Below are 14,861 nucleotides of genomic sequence, written 5' to 3'. Positions count from 1 at the left end.
TGTATTTACATTCAGTATGACTTGTTATGATTCAATGTGAAAGAGTATACTGCTCAATAAATAATGATCACTTCACCACCTCTCTTGACATCTAGGCACTTGAGAGTGAGTCAGAGGCAGAATACAGGGACAGTGGAGAGAGGTCCATTGCTGAGGTGAGTGATGAAAGGGAAATGACAGTTGAGAGTAAATTGTGATGTGGACTCTCATCCCAGGATTTTAAGGAAATCAGTGGGGATATTGAACAGGAAACATTTCAGTCAAGGGGCATCATATGACCAATATAGACAGAAGAGCAACATTTATTTGAACATTTAAGTCAATGATACCATTCCTAGGTGAACTTAACATCCATATGGAGTCAGATCAGTCTCAATATTAATAAATGCTCACAGAAGGATTCACAAATGTATTTTGCGATTTATATATAAATGACTCTCCACAACAATATCTCTCAATGCACTCACAAATATTTATTGTTGTATATAAATGTACAAAAAAATGGGCATTTAAACTGCTTTTTATTAATTCAAAGACGGCTCTGAATTAATAATCAAATATGTTTCCTTTCTTTACTACTGGATGAAATTACAAAATGTACCCATCATTTTCCTCATGCTAGTATAGCCACATAAAAGTATCAAACCACCTGTTAAAATGCACCAGAATACAGGAAATCTATATTTTTTTTCGCCCCAACACCCCCCGTTAAAAATGTCCCCCCCACATTCAGGATGCTTCCTACGCCCATGGATGTGTCCCATTATCATTCATATCATATCACATCATAATGTATCATATATTTCCTTATTTGAGTCAGCTTCTTGAGCCGTATCTGGCCGTGCAACACTCACAGTGTCACATACTGTATGCAGAAGTATTATTTTAAGCAACACATTAAGTTGACGAAACACTCGAGTCAAATTCTCCTAATTAAAGTCAGATCCACTCGTGTCTTGGACGGGGCAGTGATTTCATAAACCTGTTAATGTACGCATTCAAACACTTTTTCTTTTACCAGCTGTATTCACCTTGCAGGTGCAGCTATGTGGCTTTTATCCTGGATAAAGTGTTTAAGTCATGGATGTTTAAAGTTTAACTTCTTCATATTTGACTAATATTAAAGTTCACTTTTCATTCAGGAAGTATGACGCTGCGCTGTCAGTAAGCTTGTCCGTGTTTGAGATTGGTCGAATGCTCCAAATACCACCCCTTTCATGTGAACGCGCACCTAACTAGATAGGACACGGCTGGCTTGAGCGATCCACTTGATAACCAGCGTCGTAGTACAGCTTAGCGCCAGCGCGTATGTTTTGGCTTAGGCCAACCGGCTAACTCCAACATATCCAGGTTAGGTTGAACCAGCTTCGTAGTACAGGCCTCTGCACTCTAGCTCTTCTAGTTTTCAAGTGGATTTAATGTACAGTTTCATTTCATCTTTCCTGCAGTGTGACCCCTCACTAAAGGATAGTGTCAAGTTATAACTGGCTTTCCTTTGAATAGTCTCACTTCCCCCTCTCGTCTTTCCTATTCCTCCAGACTTACCACAGTTCCACTTTTCATCTGTGACTTAAATAACAAACATCACAACACAGTTTACAGGAAATTGTGAATCCAATCTCAGTATATCAACATCTATCCAATGATTCCCTTCATCATGAGGTCTTCAAATTAGACATAGGATTGCTTTGACCAATATATATACAAATACAGAGAAAGTCAGTTAAAAACGTTACACTACTCCTTTTACTATAACCAACCTTTTTACCTTCTAATATATCGCTGTGGCACTTAATACAACTTTCATGGTCTGCAAGATCAAGTACTATAGAATACTTCTATACATATGAACATACAATAAACAGTAGATTAGACTTTCTTGGTGGATATTTTCAAAAAGAATGCCCTGTTAAAAAAATATAGCTATACAGCATTTATGACAACCGGGGATGTTGGTGTTAATGAGTTCCTTTACGGAACAGAATCTTTCAGTAGAATCTCTTATAAAAGACATACAGTAAAAACATAACAGATGACTGTCTTTTTGTTTCTGCTATGTTTTGTCATATGTCAATATGTGTCATTTGTGTTAACTCTAGAGGGGGGTTGTGAGACTGCTTCCTGCCACTATGGCAGTACTGTGCTTTGACCCGCTGCTGTCATCCAGAGATTGGTCGTGGGATTGGGTCACCTGTCCCTCCCCATCGTCCGCCAGAGCTCTCTTGTACACCCCCGCCAGACTCTGCCTGAACCGCCCCCTCACTGCCAGCCCAATGCAGAAGTACATCAGCGGGTTCACACAGCTGTTAAAGTAGCCGACGCCCTTTGCCACAGGGTGCCAGATTTTCACCACCGCGTTCTTACTGTCCACCATCTTCACCAGCAGGAGGCAGTGGTATGGCGCCCAGCAGAGGAAGAAGGCAACAACTAATGATGCTAATATGCGCAGGGGGCGGGACTTCCCTGTGAGGCGGGTTCGACGGATACCAATTGCGGCAAGGATGTAACAGATAAGGATGACCAGGAAAGGCATCATGAAGCCACAGAGGAAGCGGATTGAGTAGAGAATTGGTTTAGCAATGGTGTTCCCCTCCTTCACCTCCAAAGAGCACTTGCTCAGGTTGTTCTTCCCCAGGTAGACTTTGCGGTAGACAAAGTATGGAGTGCTAAAGATAATCGCTGAGCACCAGACGCAGAAAGCCACCACCCTGGCGGCCCATATGGTGCGACGGCGCTTGGTGAGGACGGGATGCCAGACGCAGAGGGCTCGGTCCAGACTGATCACAGCCAACAGGAAGACGGAGCAGAACATGTTGGCGTACTTGAAGAAGCCGTTGAACTTGCAGATGAAGGTGCCGAATGGCCAGTGGTCGAAGAAGAGGTTCTTGGTGAGGGAGAAGATTCGTGTGATGCAGAAGATCAAGTCCGCTATCGCCAGATTCAACAGCCAAACGTTGGTTACATTTCGCTGAGGAGGAGGAAAAACAGAAGCAAAGCAATAATAAAAGTCAATAAAGAGGAAAACAGATGAACTGCTTGGATATTGTTTTGTATTATGCTCATACTTAAATGTAGATAGACATGTTAAAAGTTAGTTTGTAATTCTTGTTTACACTGAGCTGATCCTTAGCAGACACAAGAATAGGACAATCAGCTTCAGGAAAATATTTCATTTTTATACATTTGTAACTCGTAATACTCTTTGAATCCACCTTGAGCTTGAATCTAACCACCCAGATCACCATGGAGTTCCCTGGGATGCCAAGGAAGACAATCAGAGCGTAGAGGACCATGGAGACGTTTTTCATGATGGCTTCAGCGTCCTTAATCGATGCCTGGTCATTCTTGGAAGGCTTAAGGAGTGGAAAGGAGGCATTGAGAGACATTGTGTGGCTGGAAAAAGAGAATACAACACAGTCAAAATATTAGAAACTCTGGAGGGAACTTTGGGATTTTAGCCTTTGTGGACCATTTACATGCACAAAAACCTATGACACACTACAGGAAAGGGAAAACCCCAAAAAGCATAATAGGGCCCATTTAAGTTCTTGTATTTCACAAGCCTTTGGCTAGTTAGCTAGCTAAACTGGTTACTGAAAATAAACTAATGTGTACTAGCCAATCACAGCACAGCTGGGCTGTATCATGCAGTACACTCTGGTATTAGACTGCACTAATGGCGCATTTCCGTGCCGTGCCCGGCCCGTTTTTGGTTGCATTTCCACTAGGCGTAGTTCCGGCTAGCGGGTACTTTTTCACAGTTGTTCTGGCTCTCCAAAATCGAGGTTCTTTCCAGGCCAACAACCCATCTGAGTATGCTAAACTAGTGAGAGAATCGCTGGCAACTACAACAAAATGAACATATTTTACCATGATTTAATTGTAATACACGTTTCAAAATGATGCCGAAGTAACAACATGCTGATACCGGTTAGTGAAAACCATGAATTAATGCTTTGACAAGTCTGCAGACAGACGGCAGGCGAAAAACCTTTTAAAATGCGTGTTTTCTGAATGGAGATTGGCTAAGTTAACGTTGTATATGCTCCGACCGTCCACACTCACAACAACGGCCTATACAGACATAAATAAACCAGCGACTGTACTCGCCATGACACAGACAGTCTGTGGTTTGTACTTGTTTAACTTTTGTCTAGTTTCTGAACAGATATGAGGAGCTGTGAGTTCTGAGGGCTAACAGCTAACGGCTGATGTTGGTTTTGTGTTTCACATTGAAGATGACGTCACGGCTCCGCCTACACTGCGTTACTATAGATACTACCCCAGTTCCTAAACAGTAATGGAAACGCAGCATAAAGTGATCTGGCCTACCAAGGCCTAACTATACCGTACTAAGCCGTGCGAGGCCCTGCAGTGGAAATGCGCCATAAGCACAAATAGGATAATAGTTACCGAAACAAACTGAAACCAAAGGGGGTAAAAAGGGTTCGCTTTAGCCGCACAACACAGGGTCGGTGTGAACGCTGTGGTTTTAGATTACTTCCTCGTTTGCTTTCATGCTAAAAACTTCAAACAAGAAGAAGACGTGCAAGAAAAACATCTTTCAGTCAACTTTTCTGATCACAAGCCTTTATTTTCATATGATGCCACAAAAATAGACATTATCAGATGTTATAAATAAATATCGGTTTGTGAATGAACCGTGTTTGTTGACACGTCAGATGTACCAGCTGAGTCATTGTGCTACAGTGTCTGAGAATGTGCTGCCTTCAAATACATTTGTGGGTAGGTGAGAAATATTCGGCAATGTATTTCCTTTAGCTATAATTCAATGATCCGTGTCACATTAACTGCTAAAAGGGACAACTAAGAGACCTTTTACATAATTGCTGATTCTAAACAAGGGTGGCAATTAAAAATCTCATCAACAACTCATGGCATGACATCAGAGTTTTGTGTCTGAATACTCTCAGACTATAGCTTTGTATGTATAGATTGTATCTAGTTAATGTTTAATTGTATTTAAATGTAGTATAAAGTATTTGGCTCACGTTTAAACTGGACTTAAAAAGTCAATATGGACAAGAAGCCTTTTGTGTAGCTAGGATTTATTTTATTCTCATTCTTAAATGTATTGACATTTAAAACAAAATCAACCTTTCATTATAAGGTTAAAAGACAAATATGCAACATTTATGCTTGTATCTAAGTTTGTCAAGACTATGCCCACAATTTTCACATCCATGAAAAAAATGCCAGCCTCGCTGAATAATACAAATAAATCAAGTAACACTTAGAGGTCATCAGGTTAAGAAGGCTCCATGGACTGTTTTGGGGGAAAATAAAAGTGTTTACCAGTTAAGTATCAAACATCCATGAATTAGCATCTGTCGGTTCACACTGTCTGTTGCCGCACATTGGGAATGCAACAGATCATATGATACACACAGTGACATCTGGCATGAAGACATCAAATAGTTGTTGATATAACTAGCAAGATACCACAGTAACATGTTGTGAGAAATCAAAGATGGCAGAGAAGGCCAACCAGATATTTGGTTCAATGAGGCTGAGGACAAGCAGATAACATTTCATATATCAAAAGTATCCTTACCAATGGGAGCAAATGCAGTTGAGCTTCAAAATAAAATAAAAACAATCCAGTTGAGAAGTTAAGTGTGTTTCTGTAGATTACAGAAGGAAACGGCTGCCCTCAAAGGGGAAACAAGATAAGTGCAGCAACTATAGAACTTCCTTTAAGCTTAGAAGAAAGAAAAAAAAGAAAAACATGTCATCACCATGTTGCCTCATATGAATAACCAAAGAGCGCATGTAACGAACAGAATTACTTTGACTTCTTGGGGAAACAGATAAGAAAACTAAAAGTGGAACGAGATTGAGGAGTGCCCAAGGACGGAAAATGCAATCTGCTACCCTGTTTACAACACCTCTCTTTTCATAGATACGGTTTTTGTTCTTTGCGCACAGCCCCTGTTTAATTTAAGAAAAACACAAATGTTTAACTATCTGGCGACAAAAGTGTTTGATATTTTTACCGATGTTTAACAAATCTCATCTGTTGAATCAGACTTAGAAAATGTATTTCCTACCTGCAAGTGTTAAACTGGTATCACAGCGATGAGGTCAGCTGCTTCAGTGTCTGTGGTCAGAGGCAGAAGTGAGGATGCGTCTTCATGAGCTGTATGTGTGTGTGTTTATGCACTGTTCCACTGTTTCTTTAAGGGGTTTTATTGCCTAAATGTGGACATGTGTTTGTATGAGGGGCCGTACAGGCCGTAATTCATACTAGTCCTCTCACGCACATACATTCTCCTTTTACATACATATATTTTCACTCTTACACACATATATTCTCCTTTTACATACATACATTTTCACTCTTACACGTGTACATTCTCCTTTTACATACATATATTTTCACTCTTACACACATATATTCTCCTTTTACATACATACATTTTCACTCTTACACACATACATTCTCCTTTTACATACATACATTTTCACTCTTACACACATACATTCTCCTTTTACATACATACATTTTCACTCTTACACACATACATTCTCCTTTTACATACATACATTTTCACTCTTACACACATACATTCTCCTTTTACATACATACATTTTCACTCTCACACACGTATATATTTACATTCACACATTCATACATTCTGCTCTCATATTATCATATTTTAATGCACACATTCATACATTGTCACTCACACATTTATAAGTCTTTCACTCACACATTTTTACATTTTGTTCTCATATTCATATATTTTAATGCTCATATTTATACATTTTGCTCTCATGCACATTCATTCAATGTTTACATTTAATATTATAAATAATATATGCATGTATGAAGACAATATATGTATGCAAGAGAAGAATGTATGTATGTATGAAGAGAATATATGTATGCAAGAGAAGAATGCATGTATGTGTGAGAGAAAGTATAGTGGAAACGGAAGGAGTATGGTGGAAACGGAAGGAGTATGGTTGAAACGGAAGGCAGGTCATCATCGCGCTGTGATTGCCTCAGAAGGTTATGAGGGGCCGTACAGGCCGTAATTCATACTGGTCCTGTCACGCACATATATTCTCCTTTTACATACATACATTTTCACTCTCACACACGTATATATTTACACTCACACATTCATACATTCTGCTGTCATATTATCATATTTCAATGCACACATTCATACATTGTCACTCACACATTTATACATTTTTCACTCACACATTTTTACATTTTGTTCTCATATTCATATATTTTAATGCTCATATTTATACATTTTGCTCTCATGCACATTCATTCAATGTTTACATTTAATATTATAAATAATATATGCATGTATGAAGACAATATATGTATGCAAGAGAAGAATGTATGTATGTATGAAGACAATATATGTATGCAAGAGAAGAATGCATGTATGTGTGAGAGAAAGTATAGTGGAAACGGAAGGAGTATGGTTGAAACGGAAGGCAGGTCATCATCGTATAAGGGGCCGTACAGGCCGTAATTCATACTGGTCCTGTCACGCACATATATTCTCCTTTTACATACATACATTTTCACTCTCACACACGTATATATTTACACTCACACATTCATACATTCTGCTGTCATATTATCATATTTCAATGCACACATTCATACATTGTCACTCACACATTTATACATTTTTCACTCACACATTTTTACATTTTGTTCTCATATTCATATATTTTAATGCTCATATTTATACATTTTGCTCTCATGCACATTCATTCAATGTTTACATTTAATATTATAAATAATATATGCATGTATGAAGACAATATATGTATGCAAGAGAAGAATGTATGTATGTATGAAGACAATATATGTATGCAAGAGAAGAATGCATGTATGTGTGAGAGAAAGTATAGTGGAAACGGAAGGAGTATGGTTGAAACGGAAGGCAGGTCATCATCGTATGAGGGGCCGTACAGGCCGTAATTCATACTGGTCCTCTCACGCACATACATTCTCCTTTTACATACATATATTTTCACTCTCACACACATATATATTTACACTCACACATTCATACATTCTGCTCTCATATTATCATATTTTAATGCACACATTCATACATTGTCACTCACACATTTATAAGTCTTTCACTCACACATTTTTACATTTTGTTCTCATATTCATATATTTTAATGCTCATATTTATACATTTTGCTCTCATGCACATTCATTCAATGTTTACATTTAATATTATAAATAATATATGCATGTATGAAGACAATATATGTATGCAAGAGAAGAATGTATGCATGTATGTATGAAGAGAATATATGTATGCAAGAGAAGAATGCATGTATGTGTGAGAGAAAGTATAGTGGAAACGGAAGGAGTATGGTTGAAATGGAAGGCAGGTCATCATCGCGCTGTGATTGGCTCAGAAGGTTGAGCGGGGCGGGCTCATGTTCAGAACTTCTGATTCAAATCAACATGATGGAGGGAGATGAATCCGTGTATCTACGGACCATTTGTTTTTCTTTATTAAACAAGTAAACGGAAGAGTGTCTGCGAGGCGTTTTTGCTTTTAGTTTTTTACCTTACTAAATGGTCTAATGGTCATTGGAGCGAAGGGGGGCCGCGAAACTCGCGGAAGTGATTTCAAAACAAAAGCACTCGTTTGCTTGGAACGTTGATAATATTATAAACAAGGGGAAACGAGTTGAATTTAGCGATCACAACGAAAACGGCCCAGAAAATGAATGTTATTAAAGACTGTAATGTAAATATAATAAGTCTATGTCTAAAATGGACAACATTGTTAGGAGATTTAAACTATACAGCGATTCTGCACTGCGGTCACTCAGCCGTCTCTCCACTTTGTTTTTTCAAATCAGCTGCTCTTCATTTTACCGCAAGTTCTTAATAAAACTGACACTGTTGGACTCTGCATTAGTTTGACTGCTACCAACAATAAAATGAATTACTTTTACTGTGTACTTTTTTAGTAATCCTCTGTCAAAGTCCCCTCCTGAGTACACTGCATGTTTTTCCGCTATCTTTGATGAGTGATAAAAAGACAATTTTTACATTAGTTCTTAATGATATTGATACTGCTGGACTCAGTAGTGTTGTTGTTGAAATCCTCTGTCAAAGTCCCCTCCTGAGAACAAAATCAAGCCACTTCTGCTAAGTTTGATGAGGGGAAAAATGCAATTTTTTGCCATTAGTTCTTCGTGAGTAGTACTTTTACTGTGTACTTTTTGAGTAATCCTCTGTCAATGTCCCCTCCTGAGTACTAGAAGGCATGTTTCTCTACTATTTTGAATAAGCGTTAAAACACCTTTCTTCATGAGACTTATATTGTTGGACAGAGTATTTTAAGAGGATGGTAGACATGATATCAGCACTAGTACTGCAGCAGCAGCATTTTACACCATGCAAAGTCTTTAGAGTCTGGCCTGGATAGCTGGTCTATCCTTCAGCAAAGTGACAAACCCTTGTGACTCTTGTTGGCCTCTTATGAAGCTGCTGTCTTTTAAAATATGATTATTTCTCTGCTCCTAGTTAATTCCTCGCAGATTCTTCCATCAGTCCCAGTCATTGCATGTCAGTCAATAGAGCTTCGAAAAATGTGTCCAATTCAACAAAGTGTTTTTTTGTGAGTGAAGGCCAGAGCTAAATTATAGATTGTTTGATTGTGTACTTACAAGGTGAGAGAAAATAATTCCACATCCTCCTATGAAGCGTATTTTATTTACTTTTCCATTATACTTATACTTACTTGTATAGAACATTTGCATGTTGAACTACATGCTGGATATCTTCCCCAGCTTCAAGGAAATACAATAAAATAAATGGATTCATAATTTTAAACTATTGATAAAAATGTATAAATTAATAATGTTTGGTGCAAACATTTCAAATTTAAATACAAAAGGAAAAAATGTTTTACTTTTGAAATGATTTCTCACAAAAACCTTTCTAAATAGTAAATTAATAAAAAGCGTTTAGTCAATAGACGTTTTTCTGCCTAAAATAGTTGAAATTGAACGTAAACTATATCAAACACTACATCCATGGCAATCAACCCATTTTTGCCCGCTATTTAAACCTCTAGATGTCACTGTGGTTCGAATAGAAAGCCCTTCAGCTAGCTTCCACTGAGAAAGTTGGCAATGCTAAAAATCACTGCTGACGAAATCACTCTTTTTGGTCAACTTTTGTAAGGTAACCATATCAATTTTGACATATTTTAGTGTCAGAGCACTGACTGAACATAATTAGATAACTTGATGCACAAAAAAAGTTTTAACAAGGGTGTAATTATTTTTTTGAAAATATGCTCAACCAACCGGTCGATTTGGCCTTTTATGGTAAACTAGCAATATGACTTTTTCAGTTTCAGAGATGTTTTCCAATAATATATGCAGTGGCGGCGCCAGGGTATGGCTGGGGTAGGCTACAGCCATACCAAGAAATGGCTTAGCCCCACCATAGCCCCACCATGAAAAGTGATGCAAATTCAATTAAATAATAAGCGAAATGCTAAATGTTGAGAACACGGATTGCGAAAATATACGGGTCGTGTCCACAGCACACAAACTGATCCTGCTGTAACAACAAGTGCACCTTACTGATGCAATATGGTTGAGACCATTCGGGCTTATGCTATAAGAGGGGTGCAAGGAATAGTCTAAGTAGTGGGGGAGTTTTATACACTAAAGGTGTGGAAATTCTCTGGCGTTATAATATCAGCGCGGCCGCGGTCAGATCAAAATGCCTCCGAATGCAATTTGAATAGACCTACAGCCAGAGCAACGAAACGTTGGATCTGCGTCATGCCTTATTGATTGAGATCAATCGAAACCGCCATTCAGTATCCCCATTGGATCTTCAACGTGTACTATCATACGTCACGTTCACAGTGATCCCTTTTTATTTACTACAAGACAAATGTGCCGTTTTATTTCATACAGTTCCATTTTGATTGAGACAGGGAAATAATCTAAACCTCACGCGTGGCGTTTCACTGTCAAGGGGGGTAATATAGCGTGTATGTAATTACATTGCAAATACTGACTTGAGCACCACCACTGTATGGGTTAGCCCTACCATAGATTACCCAACAAAAATGCTCTGGCGCCGCCACTGAATATATGGTAAATAAATAGCTAGATTCATGGTAATATTACTAAATCTAGTACTGCCTTATGAGTCTCAGAGTGAAAGAGTGATAATAATTCATAAAGCAGCTTTAATGCATGGCATTCAGCCCGAAGTTGCACACAGATGAGCAAGTTAGGCCAACACAGGATATACACATTTGCTGTTAGGCCAGTGGTTTCTTGTTAGGCCAATTCAGCATCTACAGTAAGATGAGCAAGTCTTTTTTTTATTATGAAAAACACTTAACATTACTTTTTTCCTTTTTTTACAATTATAATTGATTATCTTTTATGAATATATCTATATATTGCTCCTTTTCCATAAAATAATTTGTTTTATTTGAGTTTGTGTTTTATTTGAGTTTGATGCATACAAATACTATACTGTATGATGATTGTTGAAAATGCACTTTTACCATAGAAGGCCAGCTCGACCAGTTGGTAGAGCCTCAAAAAAACAAAACTGTGTGGTCAGTCAAAAAAAAGAAATGTGTTTGTGGTTAGTTGTAGCCCATTTGATACAAAAATGCAAACAAATAATTGTTCCATAGCTTTTTTCTTGGTCTGGCAGTTAAAAGGTTCATGTTCTGCACAGATAGTGCCTTAACTTGAATTTGAAAACACGTGGCAACTTTATTAATACAGCAGATGAAAAGATTTGTGGAAGTATAAATTCTTCATTGGCTTCAATTGCTCTCGAGATAAAGGGTTTTTTATGGTTGCTTGTATTATCCTCAGATAGTGGTTTGTTTAAATAACTAGTGACATTTTAATAAATATTGCAAAAAAGGGCATAGCCTATATAACCTGGCTGGCTTAACCAGTCTGTATTTCTTCAAGCACCACAAGATTCAGAGTTTATAAAGTAACTACACAGTAAAAGTACTTCATAGTACTTGTGGGGGTTTCAGTAGTACTGAGTCCAACAGGATCAATCTCACAAAGAACTAATGGCAACAAAAAATAATTCCCTCATCAAACTTAGCAGAAGTGGCTTGCTTTTGTTCTCAGGAGGGGACTTTGACAGAGTATTTCTCAAATAAGACACAGTAAAAGTACTTCAATGTATTGTTGGTAGCAGTCAAACTAATACTGAGTCCAACAGTGTCAGTTTTATTAAGAACTTGTGGTAAAAAATATTTGTAAAAAAAAAATGAAGAGCAGCTGATTTGAAAAAACAAAGTGGAGAGACGGCTGAGTGACCGCAGTGCAGAATCGCTGTATAGTTTAAATCTCCTAACAATGTTGTCCATTTTAGACATAGGCTTATTATATTTACATTACAGTCTTTAATAACATTCATTTTCTGGGCTCAATGTGTGTCTTGGTCGTTTTCGTTGTGATCGCTAAATTCATCTCGTTTCCCCTTGTATATAATATTATCAACGTTCCAAGCAAACGAGTGCTTTTGTTTTGAAATCACTTCCGCGAGTTTCGCGGCCCCCCCTCGCTCCAATGACCATTAGACCATTTAGTAAGGTAAAAGACAAAAAGCAAAAACGCCTCGCAGACACTCTTCCGTTTACTTGTTTAATAAAGAAAAACAAATGGTCCGTAGATACACGGATTCATCTCCCTCCATCATGTTGATTTGAATCAGAAGTTCTGAACATGAGCCCGCCCCGCTCGACCTTCTGAGGCAATCACAGCGCGATGATGACCTGCCTTCCGTTTCAACCATACTCCTTCCGTTTCCACTATACTTTCTCTCACACATACATACATTCTTCTCTTGCATACATATATTGTCTTCATACATGCATATATTATTTATAATATTAAATGTAAACATTGAATGAATGTGCATGAGAGCAAAATGTATAAATATGAGCATTAAAATATATGAATATGAGAACAAAATGTAAAAATGTGTGAGTGAAAGACTTATAAATGTGTGAGTGACAATGTATGAATGTGTGCATTAAAATATGATAATATGAGAGCAGAATGTATGAATGTGTGAGTGTAAATATATATGTGTGTGAGAGTGAAAATGTATGTAAAAGGAGAATATATGTGTGTAAGAGTGAAAATATATGTATGTAAAAGGAGAATGTATGTGCGTGAGAGGACCAGTATGAATTACGGCCTGTACGGCCCCTCATACACAAACCTTCCTCTTTTTCTCTCATCGCCATGTATGTCTTGTGGTGTGACTTCTTCTCTGCCAGTCACTCCACACACACACCCACACACCCACACACACTGTGGGTGTTTCTCAATCGCGAGTAAAGCTGCTGCAGAACCACTATTTCAAGCATACTACGTCATCGAGTGCCGCCGAAGTACTGTTCCAATCTCCAGCATACTTGGAAATCTACCGAGCCCGGCGTACTCCGTTTGGAGAAATATCGAGTAGATATATAGTAGTAGCACATGAGTAGACTCCACGGTCTTAAAATCCCCACAATGCTTTGCGCACGGACCTATCATACTACAAGTGTAATAATACAAATTATTTCAATGCTGTTTATGGCAGATAAAATACATTTTCTGTTTTATAAAAATAAATAAATAATAAACACTAAAGTACACATCGGCACAAATCACAATTGTAGGCTTTATTTAGCCTCGTCAAAAATAACTGCACCTTATGACCTGGCTCAAAAGGCCACAACAAAGAGGAGACACACCATATCAACGGTTTAACAAAAGATGTTTATTAAAGCAAGTGGTTCAAATTAGCCAAATTAATCAAGTGCAAAACAAGTAAAGCATGAGGTGTGAACGTCAATGGTATCAGTAATGTAACTGCAGGGTGAGGATTGCATGAACCTGTATGTTGCGGCTTTCACACCAGCGCTTTTCCCTTTCTAGCTCCTAGCGAGAGCTTTTCTGGTTCAGCTCCGGTTTCCCTTTTCAGCTCCCGCTCTGTTCACATCGCCCAGAGCTGCCGCTGCTGCGTCATGTCACAGTTTACGTCGCTGATTTTCTCCCACAACAACAACGGGCCGGGGACTGCGTCGGGTCGATGATCGTGTTGCTTTTAATCATACGAAGCCAGATTAAATTAAATAACGACTTCTCCAACCTTATACTTTTCTCCAGAGTGCCGTGGTTCATTGTTTATTAATGTGTTTCAGCGGCATTTACTGACCGCTGCAGTGCTGGCTGCTCTTCCACGGGAGTTTATTCTCCCGTTAGCTCCGGGTTAGCTCACACGGCTCTAAAGTATTCACTGTCTGACTGTCACACAAGCAGCTGATACATATCCCCAGTTCCCCTTAAGTGAATGTGTGTCAGTCTGAATTGACGCTGTTTGGCATCACAACGCTGTTATGAAAGTTTCTCTGGCATAACATGGGTGATGTTAGCATAGCAACCGAAGCTAAACTGACTACTTGCTAAGCCGTTTTCTACAGGCACATTTTACCGGCGTATTTTTGATTATGATTCTACTTGTGATAGTCGGACATGACAACCTGTACAGCCCATGTATTAATTCCATCCGATAGCTGCTATAATAACAAACAAAACGTCTGCCTGCTCTCCACAATGATCAATAACAGCGAACGGATGGTCAAAGTAAGGTTTCCTGCACGCCTCGACGTAAGAGACGTAAGCGACGCCGCGTCATAGCTCCGAAGCTCTTGCCTCTGGACCGACAATTTTTTGGAGCTGGAAGTGAACCGCATTCCGGAGCTATGACGCGCCGCCGCTGCGGTGTGAACAGGAAAAACCGGCGCTTTTCCAGCTCCAGCTCC

At 38.7% G+C, this 14,861-nt stretch overlaps 1 protein-coding gene across 2 annotated transcripts; it reads right to left on the bottom strand.

Annotated features, from left to right (window-relative positions):
• Window positions 1–1,312: 1,312 nt before the first annotated feature.
• On the bottom strand, window positions 1,313–6,156 carry LOC117478096 (C3a anaphylatoxin chemotactic receptor-like). Of its 2 annotated transcripts, none has more exons than XM_034124991.1 (3): window positions 6,072–6,156; window positions 3,213–3,393; window positions 1,313–2,968 (listed from the first exon to the last, which is right to left on the bottom strand). In XM_034124991.1, exons 2-3 carry the CDS (start codon window positions 3,384–3,386, stop codon window positions 2,096–2,098), a joined length of 1,047 nt encoding a protein of 348 aa, XP_033980882.1. In that variant the 5' UTR covers window positions 3,387–3,393; window positions 6,072–6,156; the 3' UTR covers window positions 1,313–2,095. The 2 variants fall into 2 exon arrangements, with proteins under 2 accessions (XP_033980882.1, XP_033980881.1); XM_034124990.1 differs by lacking the exon at window positions 6,072–6,156 and adding an exon at window positions 5,576–5,673.
• Between the last annotated feature and the right edge of the window lie 8,705 nt (window positions 6,157–14,861).

Source organism: Trematomus bernacchii, unplaced genomic scaffold (genome assembly GCF_902827165.1).
Source record: "Trematomus bernacchii unplaced genomic scaffold, fTreBer1.1, whole genome shotgun sequence".
In the NCBI taxonomy this organism is placed as follows: Eukaryota; Metazoa; Chordata; class Actinopteri; order Perciformes; family Nototheniidae; genus Trematomus; species Trematomus bernacchii.
This window is presented reverse-complemented; position numbering and strand designations above follow the sequence as displayed.

Bases quoted from the DNA above. Each gene is read 5' to 3' on its own strand.
- LOC117478096 (XM_034124991.1), bottom strand. From the start codon at position 3,386: ATGTCTCTCAATGCCTCCTTTCCACTCCTTAAGCCTTCCAAGAATGAC. The intron at 2,969-3,212 runs GTGGATTCAAAG...CCTCCTCCTCAG, and splicing joins TGGTTAGATTCAAGCTCAAG to CGAAATGTAACCAACGTTTG.